We start from the raw sequence: 12,907 nt of genomic DNA, 5'->3' as shown, positions 1-12,907 counted from the left end.
GTCCACAGTGAAACCCAGAGCTTGTCAGATACTCCCATTCATAACTTACCTCAAAAAAGGGCTCAGTGACAGTAGCTGAAACTGGCTCAAACTACAGCCACCCAAAACAAGTGTGATGGTGTAACACACAGCAAAAGGAGACCAGCAGCCCTAGCACACAAGTTTGTCAGCACTGAGACCAAGAAGCCCTGACAACTATATGAAGTCCCAAAGTATGGTCATAGAAAAGACAAGACCTGGATATCTAGTCATGCTATAAGTAGTAAGAAGTGTATGCTACAATAGAATGTACGCTAGAAGGGTTAAAATACAAAAAAAAACACTTTCTCCAGTCAATGTTCTGCCTCCTGGGAGAATGATTAACACAGTATCAAACCACAAGAAAGTCTGTTAATTCTCAAACTCCAAGTGGATTCACTGCCCATACCAAGACATCTAGTCCCACTTTCCATACCATGCCATGTCCTACTGGCCTCCCATTGCTTCTCCAGAAGAGTCTGGGTCTGCCAGAGCTCAATGCTTGCTGGACACACCTTGCAGTACATTGGACACCTTTAGACCTCCCATGCTTAGGCAACAGATCCCAGTATTATACACCATTTTACTTATAAAAGAAGTAGAATAAAATGTTCCTTCAGCTACAGTGCGAAAGTATAATTTCATGTCAAGAAGATTGCAGGTATGATGGTAGAATTTAGTTTAAGTGTATGATTTGAAAAAGCAAACTTTGAGAAACTGTTACAGAGCATTAAAAATAAATAAAAAGATAAAACCAGTCTGTTGGGAGCCTATAAACATGAGGGAAATCAGCTTTTTACATGGGTAGATAGCGACAGGACAAGGAGGAATGTTTGCAAACTAAAGGAAGGGAGATTCAGGTTAGATGTCAGGCAGCAGAATGGAAATACACAACCCATTGATATGGAGTATGACACTGGGGAAAGGACTAGGAGAAAAGTCAGTGCTCGCCTCAAGCCACTATGGTGCTCTACCTGTACAGATATTTATGGCATTTATTATTCAATTAATTAAAATAATGCACTTTCATTACTTCCCATACTTTATCAAAGAGTCATTGATATGTTCACAACTCATATATTCAATGGTTGCTTTATTTTTTCCATATACCGTTACTTCAACTACTGACATTCAAAGAATAAAACAACCCCCTGTGCTTTCTCCCATGCAACGATGGCCCTAATGAACACGCACAGCACCATTTGGATGGACTTCAGCCCCTTTATGGACACACCACGAAGAATGTTTGTCACAAACTACAATCTTCAGTTGAGGATGTTTTCAGCATCATAGGAAAAATACAGCAAAGGAGGTCAGGAAAAGACATCGCTTTCATTGGAGAAGAATGGTCCTGAAATGTTGCTACAGTCATCCATGGCTCTCACCCATCAAACTGTAACTGCCACAGAAGTCCTGTCCCCCTTCAAAGTTATAATATATAGGATTAACACCAACTTAAATACCAAGTGCTGCCAACGGGTTCCAGGCTTTTCTTTAATACCCATCTTCATTTGTGACCTGCTGACATACCCTAGGGGCAGGCAGAACACGCCATACCAGCAGCAAGCACTGCACTGCAACAGTCAATAAATCAGCACAACCACCAGCATTCCTGTCACTGCAATCGGGTCACAACCTTCACATCTTCAGGTGCGTGCTCAAGGTGGGATAGCGAGAGCACACAGGCTCTGAAACCTTTAGAATCGCGGTGAAAAGCTCAGGGTGCCTCACTGGCAGCCTCACTGTTTGCCAGGCTGAGGCAATACCCTCTAATCCTCACGCCTCCCAGCCACGAGCTGAGCTCACACCGGCGTTTCACAGCTCGGTTTTAAACTTCCGATCGGCAGCGAACCGCAGAGCCGGCCCAGCGCCCTGCAGGGAAAGCGCGGCGCTTGTTTACACTGCGGCCCCGGGCTCAGGCCGGAAGCGGCACGGGACGGGGCACGGGGGGCGGAGAGCCGCGGGGAGCCGCCCCGCCCGGCACCAACGGCCGCCAAACGCGACGTGCCCGGGCGCACGCCCGCCGCCGGTACGGCCCGCAAGGGGCTGCGGGAGCGGCCGCGAAGCGCTACGGCAGCAGCAGCCCCGCCGCTACACAGCCATCGGCTGATGGCTCGGGAAGCGCCGGCCACGCCCCCGCCCCTGCCCAGGGACGGCCCCCGGGAGCGAGAGACCCCGGGAGGCGGCGGCCGCTCGGGGCCGGGGCTCCGCCGACCCCTTCCGGACGCGGGGGGCGCTCGGGGCTTATAACCCGCCCTCCCCTCGTCACGTGACGGGCGGCCGCCGTGACCAACCCCCGATGTCCGGCGGCGGCGGAGGGAACGGGGCGGGAGAGCACGTAACACACCGCTACACCGCCACATCGCTACACCGCCACCCCGCCGCCTCAACCGCGGCCCTCGCAGCCGAAGGGGAGCGAGCGCGCACGTGTGATTGGGCGGCCGCGCTCACGTGACGCGCACACCTCACGCCACCTCCTCGAATCAAACTTCAAACCCGGCAGCGGGTCGGGGGGGGGCAGCGCCGAGCGGCCGGCACGGCTCCGGCACGGCTCCTACCTGCCTGCTGCCCGGCTCCTACCTGCCTGCTGCCCGGCTCCCGCCTCCTGCTCCTGCCGCTCCCGGTGCAGCGGGGCGCCCACCGCCGGCCCGTCCCACGCACCCGCTCGCAGCTCCCGAGGCCTTCGCCCGCCACGCGCGCCCTCCTGCCGCCTTCATTGGCCGCGGCGGCCCATCACGTGGGACGCTCCGGTCTTTCCTTCCTCTCGCTTCCCGGCGGTGGTGCCGCCCCCGTCGGGCGGGTCGCGGCCGGGCTGTGCTGGGCGCTCCCGTCCTCCGGGCTGGGGCGGGGGGAGGGGGGGAGAGCGCGGCCGGCGGCGACCGCGGCAAAGCAGCTTCGCGACGGCCGTCGGCAGCGCCCCAACGATTGGCCGGCGCCGCCCTCGGACGCAGTTCCGCTGTGCCCGCCGCCGGGACACGCCCTTCCCGCCCTTCCCCCGCCCCCGCGCGAGGGAAACACGCCGTGCCCGCGTGGGGACCCGATGGCGGCGGCGCTCGATGGGCCGCGCGTGCGCTGAGCGGGGGAGGGGGCTCGGCCGTCAAAGTGCTGCAGGATCCGGTGTGCAAAATGGCGGCGGCACGGCTCCCTCAGGGCGCTGACAGCACTCCCCTTGTTAGCCCGTCCTCATGGGACGGCAGGCACTCGCAGCGCAGGGAAAACAGGCGTATCCCGTCAAAAAGCGGGCACGATGTAAAAACAGTTACACTGCAGAGCCAATAATTGCACTGATCGTCAGGCACCGCCCTTACGCTTTGATTGTGCTGTTAAAATGCTCGAATCGAGCTTTTAAAGCCTGTAAAATGTCAGCGTGAAGGATGCGGCTTCCTGTGCACCGAGTGAGTCAGGAGCGCACGGAGATGTAACGTGTGAATGTTTAATGAAATCAGCCTTACGCACACGGGAGCCAGATTCACATTGCTCAGAGAACTGTGGAGACGGCACTTCCTGCCTTTACAATGTCCATGATGCATCCCAAAGCAAAGCTGCCTCCTCTACAGGCACAGCTGCGGTGGCTGCTTTCTGAGAGTGCCCCAGTGGCACTTGTCTGGGGCAGTTACTTTTGTTAGCTGTGCTCCTAACATCACAGAGCCATACAATGTAGCTCTCACCAGAGCTGTGTGCTGTGCTGTGCTGTGGGGAACAGAGCTTTGTTACTAAATCTCAAGGCCAGGGGTCCACTGCTGGCTCTGACAAGATAAGGTTGGCAGCAAGCACTGCACAGTTTGTCTTAAATATTCCCACAGAGTTAAACAGCAGGCAATGAGGAAAGCCTGTCCCTGTCTGTTGGGCCTCAGAGAACTCAGGAAGCTCCGCAGCTGCCCACTGGAGCCCTCAGATCCCTTCCTCCCCCCACGGCTCCATGGCTGGGTGCACGAAGCCCACCTGAGGCGAGCTGCTGGCTGCAGCGTCTCCACACACTTTGGTCCCGACATGGCGGTGCTCCTTTGGGCTGGAACCTGAGCATGTGTCTGCAGTGAGCCTTCTCCAGCTGGTTCTCTGCTGGGGCTGGTTCTCCAGGGACAGGGGCTGGGATCTCCCCCAGGGCCACACTGCAGGGCATCAGCCAGCACCCTGTCTGCATTAACCACTGCAGCATAGGCCCCTTCAGCTGCAACAAGTCTTGCCAAGCCCGATGTATTTCCAGTATATTTTCTGCAGCCTTACAAATCCTTCCCTGCCCAAAAGGGGTTAAAAAAAAACCAACATCCTCACATTCCCAGGAGCTGGTGTTGTCCCTTTGTTAGGCTCATGAGTGGCTTTGAGAGTAAGGGGTTAAACCTTCCTCCCACTACACAGACTGCAGAGGGGAGGTGGAGGGGAGGGGGGAGTGCTTGCAAGGCAGCTCCTTGAGGGCAGTTTGTTATCAGGATAGAATAAGACCTTTTAATAAATGATGGGTGAGAACACAAACATTTTCTGAAATACACTCCTGAGGACATTTCCTGATTTTCCGAGGGTCCCAGCTCCAGCTGATCCCCCTACCTTGTACCTGTCTCAAATGCAGGTGGTTGCAGGTCCCAAATTCATACGTGTACGCAGAGTAGACACATGGGGGATCCGAGCTGGGTCTGTGTGCTGCTGCTGCCTGACAGACCCAAGAGCCAGGAGCTGCACACAGAGCTGGCTGAAAGCACTGGCCACAAAGCACTTTCCTTGTATCCATGAGCCCCTGCACCAAAGTAGCTGCTGCTGCAGAGGCAACTTGATGGAGTGTTCCTGGCTGCTGCTCTGCAAGCACCTCGGCAGCTGGCTGCTTCACCGAATTATTTCCTTTCAAACTGGTAATGCTGATGATTCCTCAGATATGTGAAGTCTGTAGTTCTCATGCAGCTGCATCCTCACTTGAAGAAGCTTTAATCGATTTGAAGGATCTAAATGGTGCTAAAAGACAAACTACATCCGTGCCCTGCAGCTTCCCCACCTGCCAGCACGGGTGGGCGGAGGCAGGCAGCAGGCAGGGCTTGGGCCAGGGCTCTGCCCCCATCCCAGCCCTGAGGCACTTGTTCAAAGCCTCTGCTTGCATACGATGCATTTCACCAAGATGCATCCAGAGTGGCTGCCAGGGGGATGGATGCCAGAGGCATCTCTGCTGCTCTCCCTTTCTCATGCTGCGGGCCTCACAGGGCAACCCTCAACTGCACACCCAGAAATCTCTTCAGATTTTGCACTCCAAATGTCTGCACAAAGCAAACTAACGTCTTTGGGGTCAAATTCTCATTTTGGTTGCTTCCTATAGAGTTGTAAAACCAATCTAACTGTGCCGAAGTTCACAGTATCCTCCCTGCAAACAGAGGTGATGTTATCTATGGGTTCGTCCACACTGCTGTGCTTTGTCTAATGGCTGGCAGCCCACACAGCGAGGGGGCTGAAACTAGATGATGACGATGGTCCTTTTCAACCCAGGCCATTCTATGATCCTATGATTCCATGACTATCAGGTGCAAACAAGGCAGCACTGTGCTTCCAGCTGTGCGAGCAGCTCCACGAGCAGAAAACCCAGGGGGAAGCCGGGCTGCACCTTGCCCTGCTGTGCACAAGGATGAAATCTTGTTGTCTTTAGGATTTTAGCCACATTTTGCTAATGGTGAGCTAAGGACACCTTTTAATTATCAGAGTACATTCTCAGTGTCAGTCTATTGTCTGCACCACTTGTAAGATATTTACCTAAGGAAGAAATCCAATGTTTTTTTCTAATGAACTTTTACAGCCTTCCTGGAACGAGGGCAAGCACAGATTTCCTACAGTCACGGATTTCTGATGCCAGTAGGAATTTGCCTAGAAACAGGCAAGCTGTAAAACACGATTTTGAGCTCTTGCCAACCTCGGTCAGGCATCATCCCGTGGACATCCGCAGGGAGCTGCTCATCGCCCCTGCTGAGGGCTTGGCACCGAGGCTGAGTGGTGCTCAGCAGCACAAGCACCAGGAGGGAGAAGGATCCCAGCCACCCCATTAAGCATCTTCCTCCAGGGGCAAAGCCAGGTGGGCTCGCAGGCTGCAGGCTGCGTGCAGTGTCACAGCAGGGAAGCGGCTGTGTCAGCTCTGCTCTGCTGACACACTGACTGCCGAATGCAAGAGCTAAATCCCCGAATAAAGCTGCCGTGGGCCAGCCGTTGTGTGCAGTCCCAGCGCTGCAGCCCCGCAGTTGTTTGGGACTCGTCAGGCTGGGAACGTTTCCCTGAGTGCATTAAGGGAGAAGATGGAGAAAATGAAGGCAGGCGATTTTCTGCTATAAATAGGTCCGACTCTTCTCGTTTGAATTTTTGCCTGATTATGCCTGCAGGAAAAGTTGGCCCCTTGACAGGGCGGCAACCCTGAGCCATGCGGGCGGTTGACCCGTGAGATTCCATTTATAAGCAGAAAGTGCAGACACCCTTTGAAGCAGTGGGGCGGATCGCTGCCCCAGGTCCCGCCCGGTGCAGCAGCCTCGATGAGATGGCACTGGCGCAGTTGTGAGCACTAGCAGACGGGCTGGCGTCAATCAGGGGGTGAGCAGTTACCGGCTGCTCGCTCTGCCAGAGATTGCCACCCCCGCAGCAGCGCCGGTGGAGACGCACGCTCGTGCTTCAGCCTCTTGCGTGCATCCTATGCCGTCTTTCGTCTCACCATCCGCAGCCCCGGGATCCCAAACTGCAGCAGGGGGGAGCAAGCAAATACAAAGGGATGGTCTTAAGCTGCCCCAGCTGCTCGGTCAGTGTAAGTGCTGGTCAGAGCCGGAATGCCAGGATTTGACACTGTTGGTATTGGCAGCTCAGCACCCGCATCACATCCCGCCCCGTCCCTTTTGTTGTAGCCCCCAGGTCTGCATCTGCCATTACCTGCACACTCTGCAACCCGGGTGCTGGGTGACGGGCACCGAAGGGCTGTTACAGCTCAGCCCACATGCCTGCAAAACCCTCCTGCTTCTTATGTACCTTCGTGCAAGAGGAGGAATAAGGCAGACAGATAACCCTGGGAAATGTATCAGTAAGGCCTGATGCTGATGGCGGCATGCTGACATACTTTGTTTAGCAATTTGAGCCTTCCTGGGTCTTATGGCTCGTTTCAGTGCAATTTATTAAGGGGAAAGAAGCAGAGGCAGCTGCGAATGACCAGGGCCCCCTTCTCCAGGCTGGCAGCACACAGTGGCTGCAGCAGCACACACAGCAGCTGCCAGCAGTGAGCTCCCACGCAGCTCGGTTAATGACAGGGTAGCAGCCAGGATTGCTGTCATACGGATTAGCTGGGAGAGCAGCGAGCTCCCCAATTTGCTGTGCTAATGGCCGTGGGCAGAGCGCTGCTCTCACCTGCTCCACAGTTTCTCTCTGCTCCCACTCTTTGTCACCTTCACTGACGTGTGTTCTCCAGCAGGTCGTGCAGTATCTTATATTCACAACCAGATCTCGTCTGCATGCAAACCCTCCTTCCTCTGCACAAAGTCCCATCCCCTTACGCAGCACGCTGCCAAAACACAGCTCCTATAAAGACTTTCTGGAAGCTCATCCAGTCCCATTAATTCCCTACTGAACACATCAGAGCTTTAATCAACAAGTGCAACCCACTGCCCCAGTTCAGATGTATCTTCCAGCTCGATTTTAGCCCTGAAAAGAAAGTGGAGGAAACTGGATCTGGGCAGCCTCAGCCAAGGAGCTGGCACTGCCCAGCCTCTTGTTTCAGCAAGAAACTGCTCTCAGCACGGCTAAAGATCTGACATTTCCCCAGCCCGCCTGCATGTAGGAACACATTGGTTTGGCTGCCTGAAGGCAGAGGACACTCAGGGCAGTCAATAAGCAGGGCTCCATTGCCCTGACTTTGCCACAAGACTTCAGGACAGTGGCTGGAGTCTGATTCACACTGACGCCGAGTTCCTTATCTGTGACAGAGCCCACGCAACCAAAGCCCACGTCTGTAAGTTCTCCTGGTCCAAGTGATCGATTTTGACTCGGTTTCCCATGGTAACAAGGCTTCCTGATCACCGCCTGCACCTGCTGTCCCTCACACAATCTTTTACTCATAATTAACTGTATTTGACTCCGGTGAGTGTTTTAACTGAGTAAAGCCTTCAAGGCCCTCCTCCCCACACAGGCCAAGGAGGTGCGGGCATGAGGGCAGTCGTGAATCTCTCTTTGTGCATTCATACAGCCAAAAAGAAGGTGATCATGAAGGAAATGATGGGGTTTTTAAGAAACCAGAATGGCACAACAGTGCCTGCATCAGAACTGCTGGCACAGAGCAGCACTGCATCCTCCAATGCCATCTTACTATCTCCTCCCCTCCTCTTCCCAGTGACTCTCTCTCTGCTGCTGCTTGCGTACCTGATCTGACCGGGCTCGTGCGCAAAAGGGATTCAGTCATCGTCTGAACCAGATCCAAGGGATGGCACTGAGCACCGGAACCTCACAATAGTAACCAAGCCAGCCACTCTGCGCTTCGGAAGTCGTTCTCCCTGCACAGCAGATGGGGGTGAGCGCTCCCTCCCACTGCTCACCATCTCTCATCTTCCTGGTGTGAGTGTACAGGCAGAGGCCGTGCACTGTGCTGCTGGCTGATGAATAATAAACGTGTGATGTGCGTCTCTTCTTGGTGAGCTGGGAACCCAAGGGCTCTTCTACGTTGCACCGAGAACATTTGACTCAGCAGCAGAGTTCTAACCGCCGCCTCCAAGGCTCTTCTCCCCAGGGAGTGCTGTCAGTGGGGGGAAGGAGGAAGGAAGGGGTGCAGAGGCTGCAGGCACCGAGGTGGGATGCGGCACTGCAGCATGCTCCCCGCCTCCAAGGAGGCTGCTGAAGGCTTTTGGCTGGGGCTGAGGCTCTCTGAGAGACAAGCCCACGTTACCAAAGCACCCACCCAGCAAGGAAGACCTGTTGAGAGCATCCTCACAAACTGCCGCAGATAACAGGCTGGGACTCAGACACAGTACAGGTTTTATTATTTAAAAAAATGCATAAAAACTATGACATGCTTCCCAAAGTTAGAGTCTCTATGTACATCTGCGCTTCCCAGGCACTTGCAGGGAGCAAAGCCTTCTGCCCTCACTGCCAATGTGTGCACCGCACAGGTTTCTGCTAACCTTCGTTAGCTGTTATTTTCTCACCTGCATTGACAGCGACCCAGCTAAATGATGAAAAAAACCCGTACTGCCTGGGTGTAAGGTTCTGCAGTTTGTGACCAAGAAACCGTACTGGGCTTCCAGCCGTAGGGCAGCGCTGGGTAGTAGGAAACCTTACAGAAAGGAGCCATGCCCAAGCCCCAGGCTGAACCTGCCCTTCCCTAGGAAGGCGCTCTCAGCAAGGGATGAAACTGGACCCAGATTTTGTAGTTAGCCCCGCACCCGGCAACAGCCAAGAATGGGGCATCGAATGATAGGGCGTCCTGATACCAAGCCTGCAGTCTAACTTGGCTCATTGGTCCCAACCTCGCCAACCTGGCCAGCAACGACATTGGTGGTGTTTGTGTCTGAGGAAAAGCAGTGTGGAATCCTACGTCCTGTGATACTGCTGAGTTTTCAGCACACTGAAAGTAAAACAAAAGAAGATCTAGCAAATATTTAGGATAACTAGAGTAAGATGCAGCTGCACTTCCTTGCTGGGAAACACTGCACAAAACAAATGCTGATTTTACATTAAAATATTAAATTATTAAAAACCACAAAAGCGCTTGCAGTTACAGTGAGTCAGACATGCTGATTGGAAAACAAAACCCAAAGAGCAAAACCATCAGTTTTGCCCTGTGTGGAAGGCTGCGGTGATACGGGTCTATGATCTGATGTGGCTTTTACAGTGTGCCAGAAGACCTCCTAAATAAGACAGCCAGTGGTTCTCAAGCCTTTTTGTGATAAGGACTCTTTCCTTAGAAAGAGATTTCCCTGTTGGCTCCTTCCCCCATCTCACACATACCTTTTCCAAACTGACTTCAGACCTTCACCACAGCAGCTACAGCACTGGATTGTTTGAAAAAGTCGGAGGATGGTTAAAAAGAGAAAGATTAAAGGAATCCTATTCAAGCAAATACTGAATCCTGCTCCTGCTGAAAGTGATGCGTGTCTGCCATTCTCTATCCAAGCAGCCTCCTTCCTCTCCTGGAGGGCAGCACTTTCCATTAATTAGCACTGCTTCCCCACACTGCCGGCAAGTCCTCTCTCTACAAGAGTTTCCTCTCAGTTCCTTTGAAGTTAGATTCTGTCCTCACCCATGGCAGCTGCTCTCACTCCCTTCCCATTTGAAGGCCAGCTGCAAGGCTGGTCAGGCCTGACCTGGCACCAAACAGAAAAAAAAACCACAGAAAAGAGGTATGCGGGGTGGTGAGGGATGCTCCATTTTCTTATTTTTTTTTTCTCATTTCATCGCTCACTGCAAGTCTGAGTACCTTAAAAGAGCCCTGGGCAGAGTGAGCAGCGAGCGTTACTGCATGAAATGTGCCAGCTGTTCAGTGTTGGGTGAATGCAGACCTGCAGATCGCAGTTTGAGAACCACTGAGGTAGGCAAGACGTCTAGGCAGCACTGCTGAGTGAACACGAGGGGAACTTCCCCTGGTGTCCTGATGACGGTGTAAATACCCACTAGTGTTTTCAGAGGTACCAGTCCCGAGGTCACGCAGCCAGGATCAAAGACAACATCTACACGAGAGCGAGCACTGACTGAACAGAAGGTGCATTCAGCTCTGCTCCAGCTGCCAGTGAGAAAGACCAGAGCAGAGGCTCTGACTGCCCACCTTGGCTTTGACCTTTTTTCTGCGGGATGTGAACAGCCTGCCACTCTACCTCCTCCCTCCCCAAATCCAAAGGCATGTCAGGGCTGTGGTCCATCCAAGCTGTCCGCAACTGCAGCCCATACAGAAATGAAAGCCGCCAAAGCTGCCCAAGAGCTCCGGCCTGTGCTGTTTAAAGCCACTCCAGATCCAAAGGCATCAGAGACTCAGGCGACTCAGCTCTGCGGCTGCACACATCCCGTCCCAGGGAAGCAGAGTGTCACTGCTATGTACAGACTAACAACTTTTCTCTCCTTCTGCCTCCAGCTCGTACAGAAGGCTTTTGTTCTCCCCTTCCTGCCCATCTGGATGCCTTTCACCCTCGACATCATCTCCAAGGCACAAGGGGCTCATGATGTAGCGATAGTCACTTGTGACAGCAGCAGCTGCTGCCCCAGCAATGGTCTCGTCACCGTCCGTGTTCCCAAAAGAGGTGTGCACTGCAGGGTCACTGACAGATGACTCTTTGTCCTTCCCAATGTTGACATAGAGAGGGTCTTGGCTTAAAGAGAGTGTGGACATCCTCCCCCGAATCATTTCCAGCTGGGACCGGAGCACTCCAAAGCTTGGGCGTAGCTTGGGCTCAGGATGCCAACATCTGCACATGAGATCGTAGCTGCAATACAGAAGACGAGCATTGAGACACCACTCAGCCAGCCCTGCACATCCCAGCAGCAACTCTACAGTGCAGGACAGGCTTCAAATGAAGGGACCCTTGCAGAAGCGAGCAGAACCAGCTCTTCATGAGCTGCTGGAAGGTTCCACCTCAGCCCTTTAACACTGGAGCTTGTGCAGTCCTTCACCACTTCAAGGGTGCCTTGGAGAAGAACTGCTACCTTAAGGCCCCCAAATTCCCTAACGTAGGACAGGGGTGAGTAGGTTCTGACCTCCATCAGAGCATTGGCTTCATTCAGCAGAGAAAACAGAGGATGGCAAGAATTCTGGCTTTGGTGTGTGATTATTGGCATAAAATTTGCACAACTATTTTTTTTTTTTTTAATAATGAGATTGGGTATGTCCCTGCAGTACTGCAAACATTTAGAGAGGCATTTACTTTCACAGTCACAATTAACAGACATGGAAACTTTTCCAGAGTTCATTGGTTTTGGCCCTGTACAGCTGACGGCACATGGGCAGGTTTTATGGATTTTAAATCCTTGTTTCTCTCTGTTTTCAAAAGCACTTTAATCAAAATAATTAGAGAGTACCAAAAAAACCCCAAACCCTGAAGTTCAAGGCCTGCCTAGTGCTGTTACTGGCCACAGGCCCCATCCTGCCACGCAGGCAGTGTTTATCCTGTGGTCAAACACCAGCTGAGAGTGCTGGTTGCCTGAGGGCTGATGGAAGGAGATGTCACTGGTACCAGCGTCCACACAGGAACATGGGGTGATGCCTCCAGCATGGCTGGGGAATGGCCAGAGCCATCATTCCCCTTCCTGCAGATCACCCACCAAAGCCACATCTGCACTTCTGTTTTTTCATTGTCACCAATTCTGTGGGGAGCAGGGACAAAACACAGTGCTGGCACTAGAAAACACCACAGATAAATGACCTCAGTTAAACTTGTAAGTGGAAAAAATCTGAAGACGATCCTCACTGGGAAATGAAGCATTTCATGATGGCCTTTACTATCAGCTTTATAAGCCTCTTGGATTTCACACTAGTTTTATAGAAAGCTTCAAGGCCTCTGTTATCTCAATCCTGAATCGGACCCCTTGCAAGTGGTTGAAATAACTATAAATGCTCCATATAAAATAGAAACTCCCTACTCTGCAGCAACAAGTTCAATACATTCTTTTACCTGCCCTGTGAACAGCAGAAACTCATGTGAAACTAAGGGAAAGAGCTACCAGCTGTACTGGATCAACCCACCAGCCCACCAGCAGCCATCAGCGCAAGCCCAGGGATAGCACACAAGCTGAGGGGTGAGCATGTAAGGAAGTGTTTGGAGCACATCCCCATGGATTTCCATCAGGAATAAGGCAGGAGCACGGGCTACAACACACCAGCAAACTACCTGAGTGCTTCCTTTAAGTCTGGAAATGCCTGAAACCAATATCCACAAGACTGTTCTGGTTTTGTTTCCACCTGCAATTTAAGGTGGGA

General features: G+C 53.0%; 2 protein-coding genes across 22 annotated transcripts in view; both read right to left on the bottom strand.

Moving 5' to 3' along the window:
* Positions 1 to 2,736, bottom strand: part of MGA (MAX dimerization protein MGA) — a 49,076-nt gene extending 46,340 nt beyond the window's left edge. For 19 of the 20 annotated variants that reach the window (XR_014947149.1, XR_014947150.1, XM_015864344.3 and 16 more), the window contains exon 1: positions 2,599 to 2,736. The gene's annotated coding sequence lies outside the window, so the exon portion shown is untranslated. The other variant, XM_085550283.1, reaches the window with a different exon arrangement.
* Positions 2,737 to 8,962: 6,226 nt separating this feature from the next.
* TYRO3 (TYRO3 protein tyrosine kinase) overlaps positions 8,963 to 12,907 on the bottom strand; it is a 37,801-nt gene continuing 33,856 nt past the window's right edge. For both annotated transcript variants that reach the window (XM_015864362.3, XM_015864363.3), the window contains one exon: positions 8,963 to 11,417. In XM_015864362.3, coding sequence (XP_015719848.1) covers positions 11,039 to 11,417 — 379 coding nt within the window. In that variant the 3' untranslated portion in view covers positions 8,963 to 11,038. The remainder of the gene's footprint in view (positions 11,418 to 12,907) is intronic.

This window comes from Coturnix japonica, chromosome 5 (assembly GCF_054131305.1).
Source record: "Coturnix japonica strain WE chromosome 5, WE-NBRP24, whole genome shotgun sequence".
Classification (NCBI taxonomy): domain Eukaryota; kingdom Metazoa; phylum Chordata; class Aves; order Galliformes; family Phasianidae; genus Coturnix; species Coturnix japonica.
This window is presented reverse-complemented; position numbering and strand designations above follow the sequence as displayed.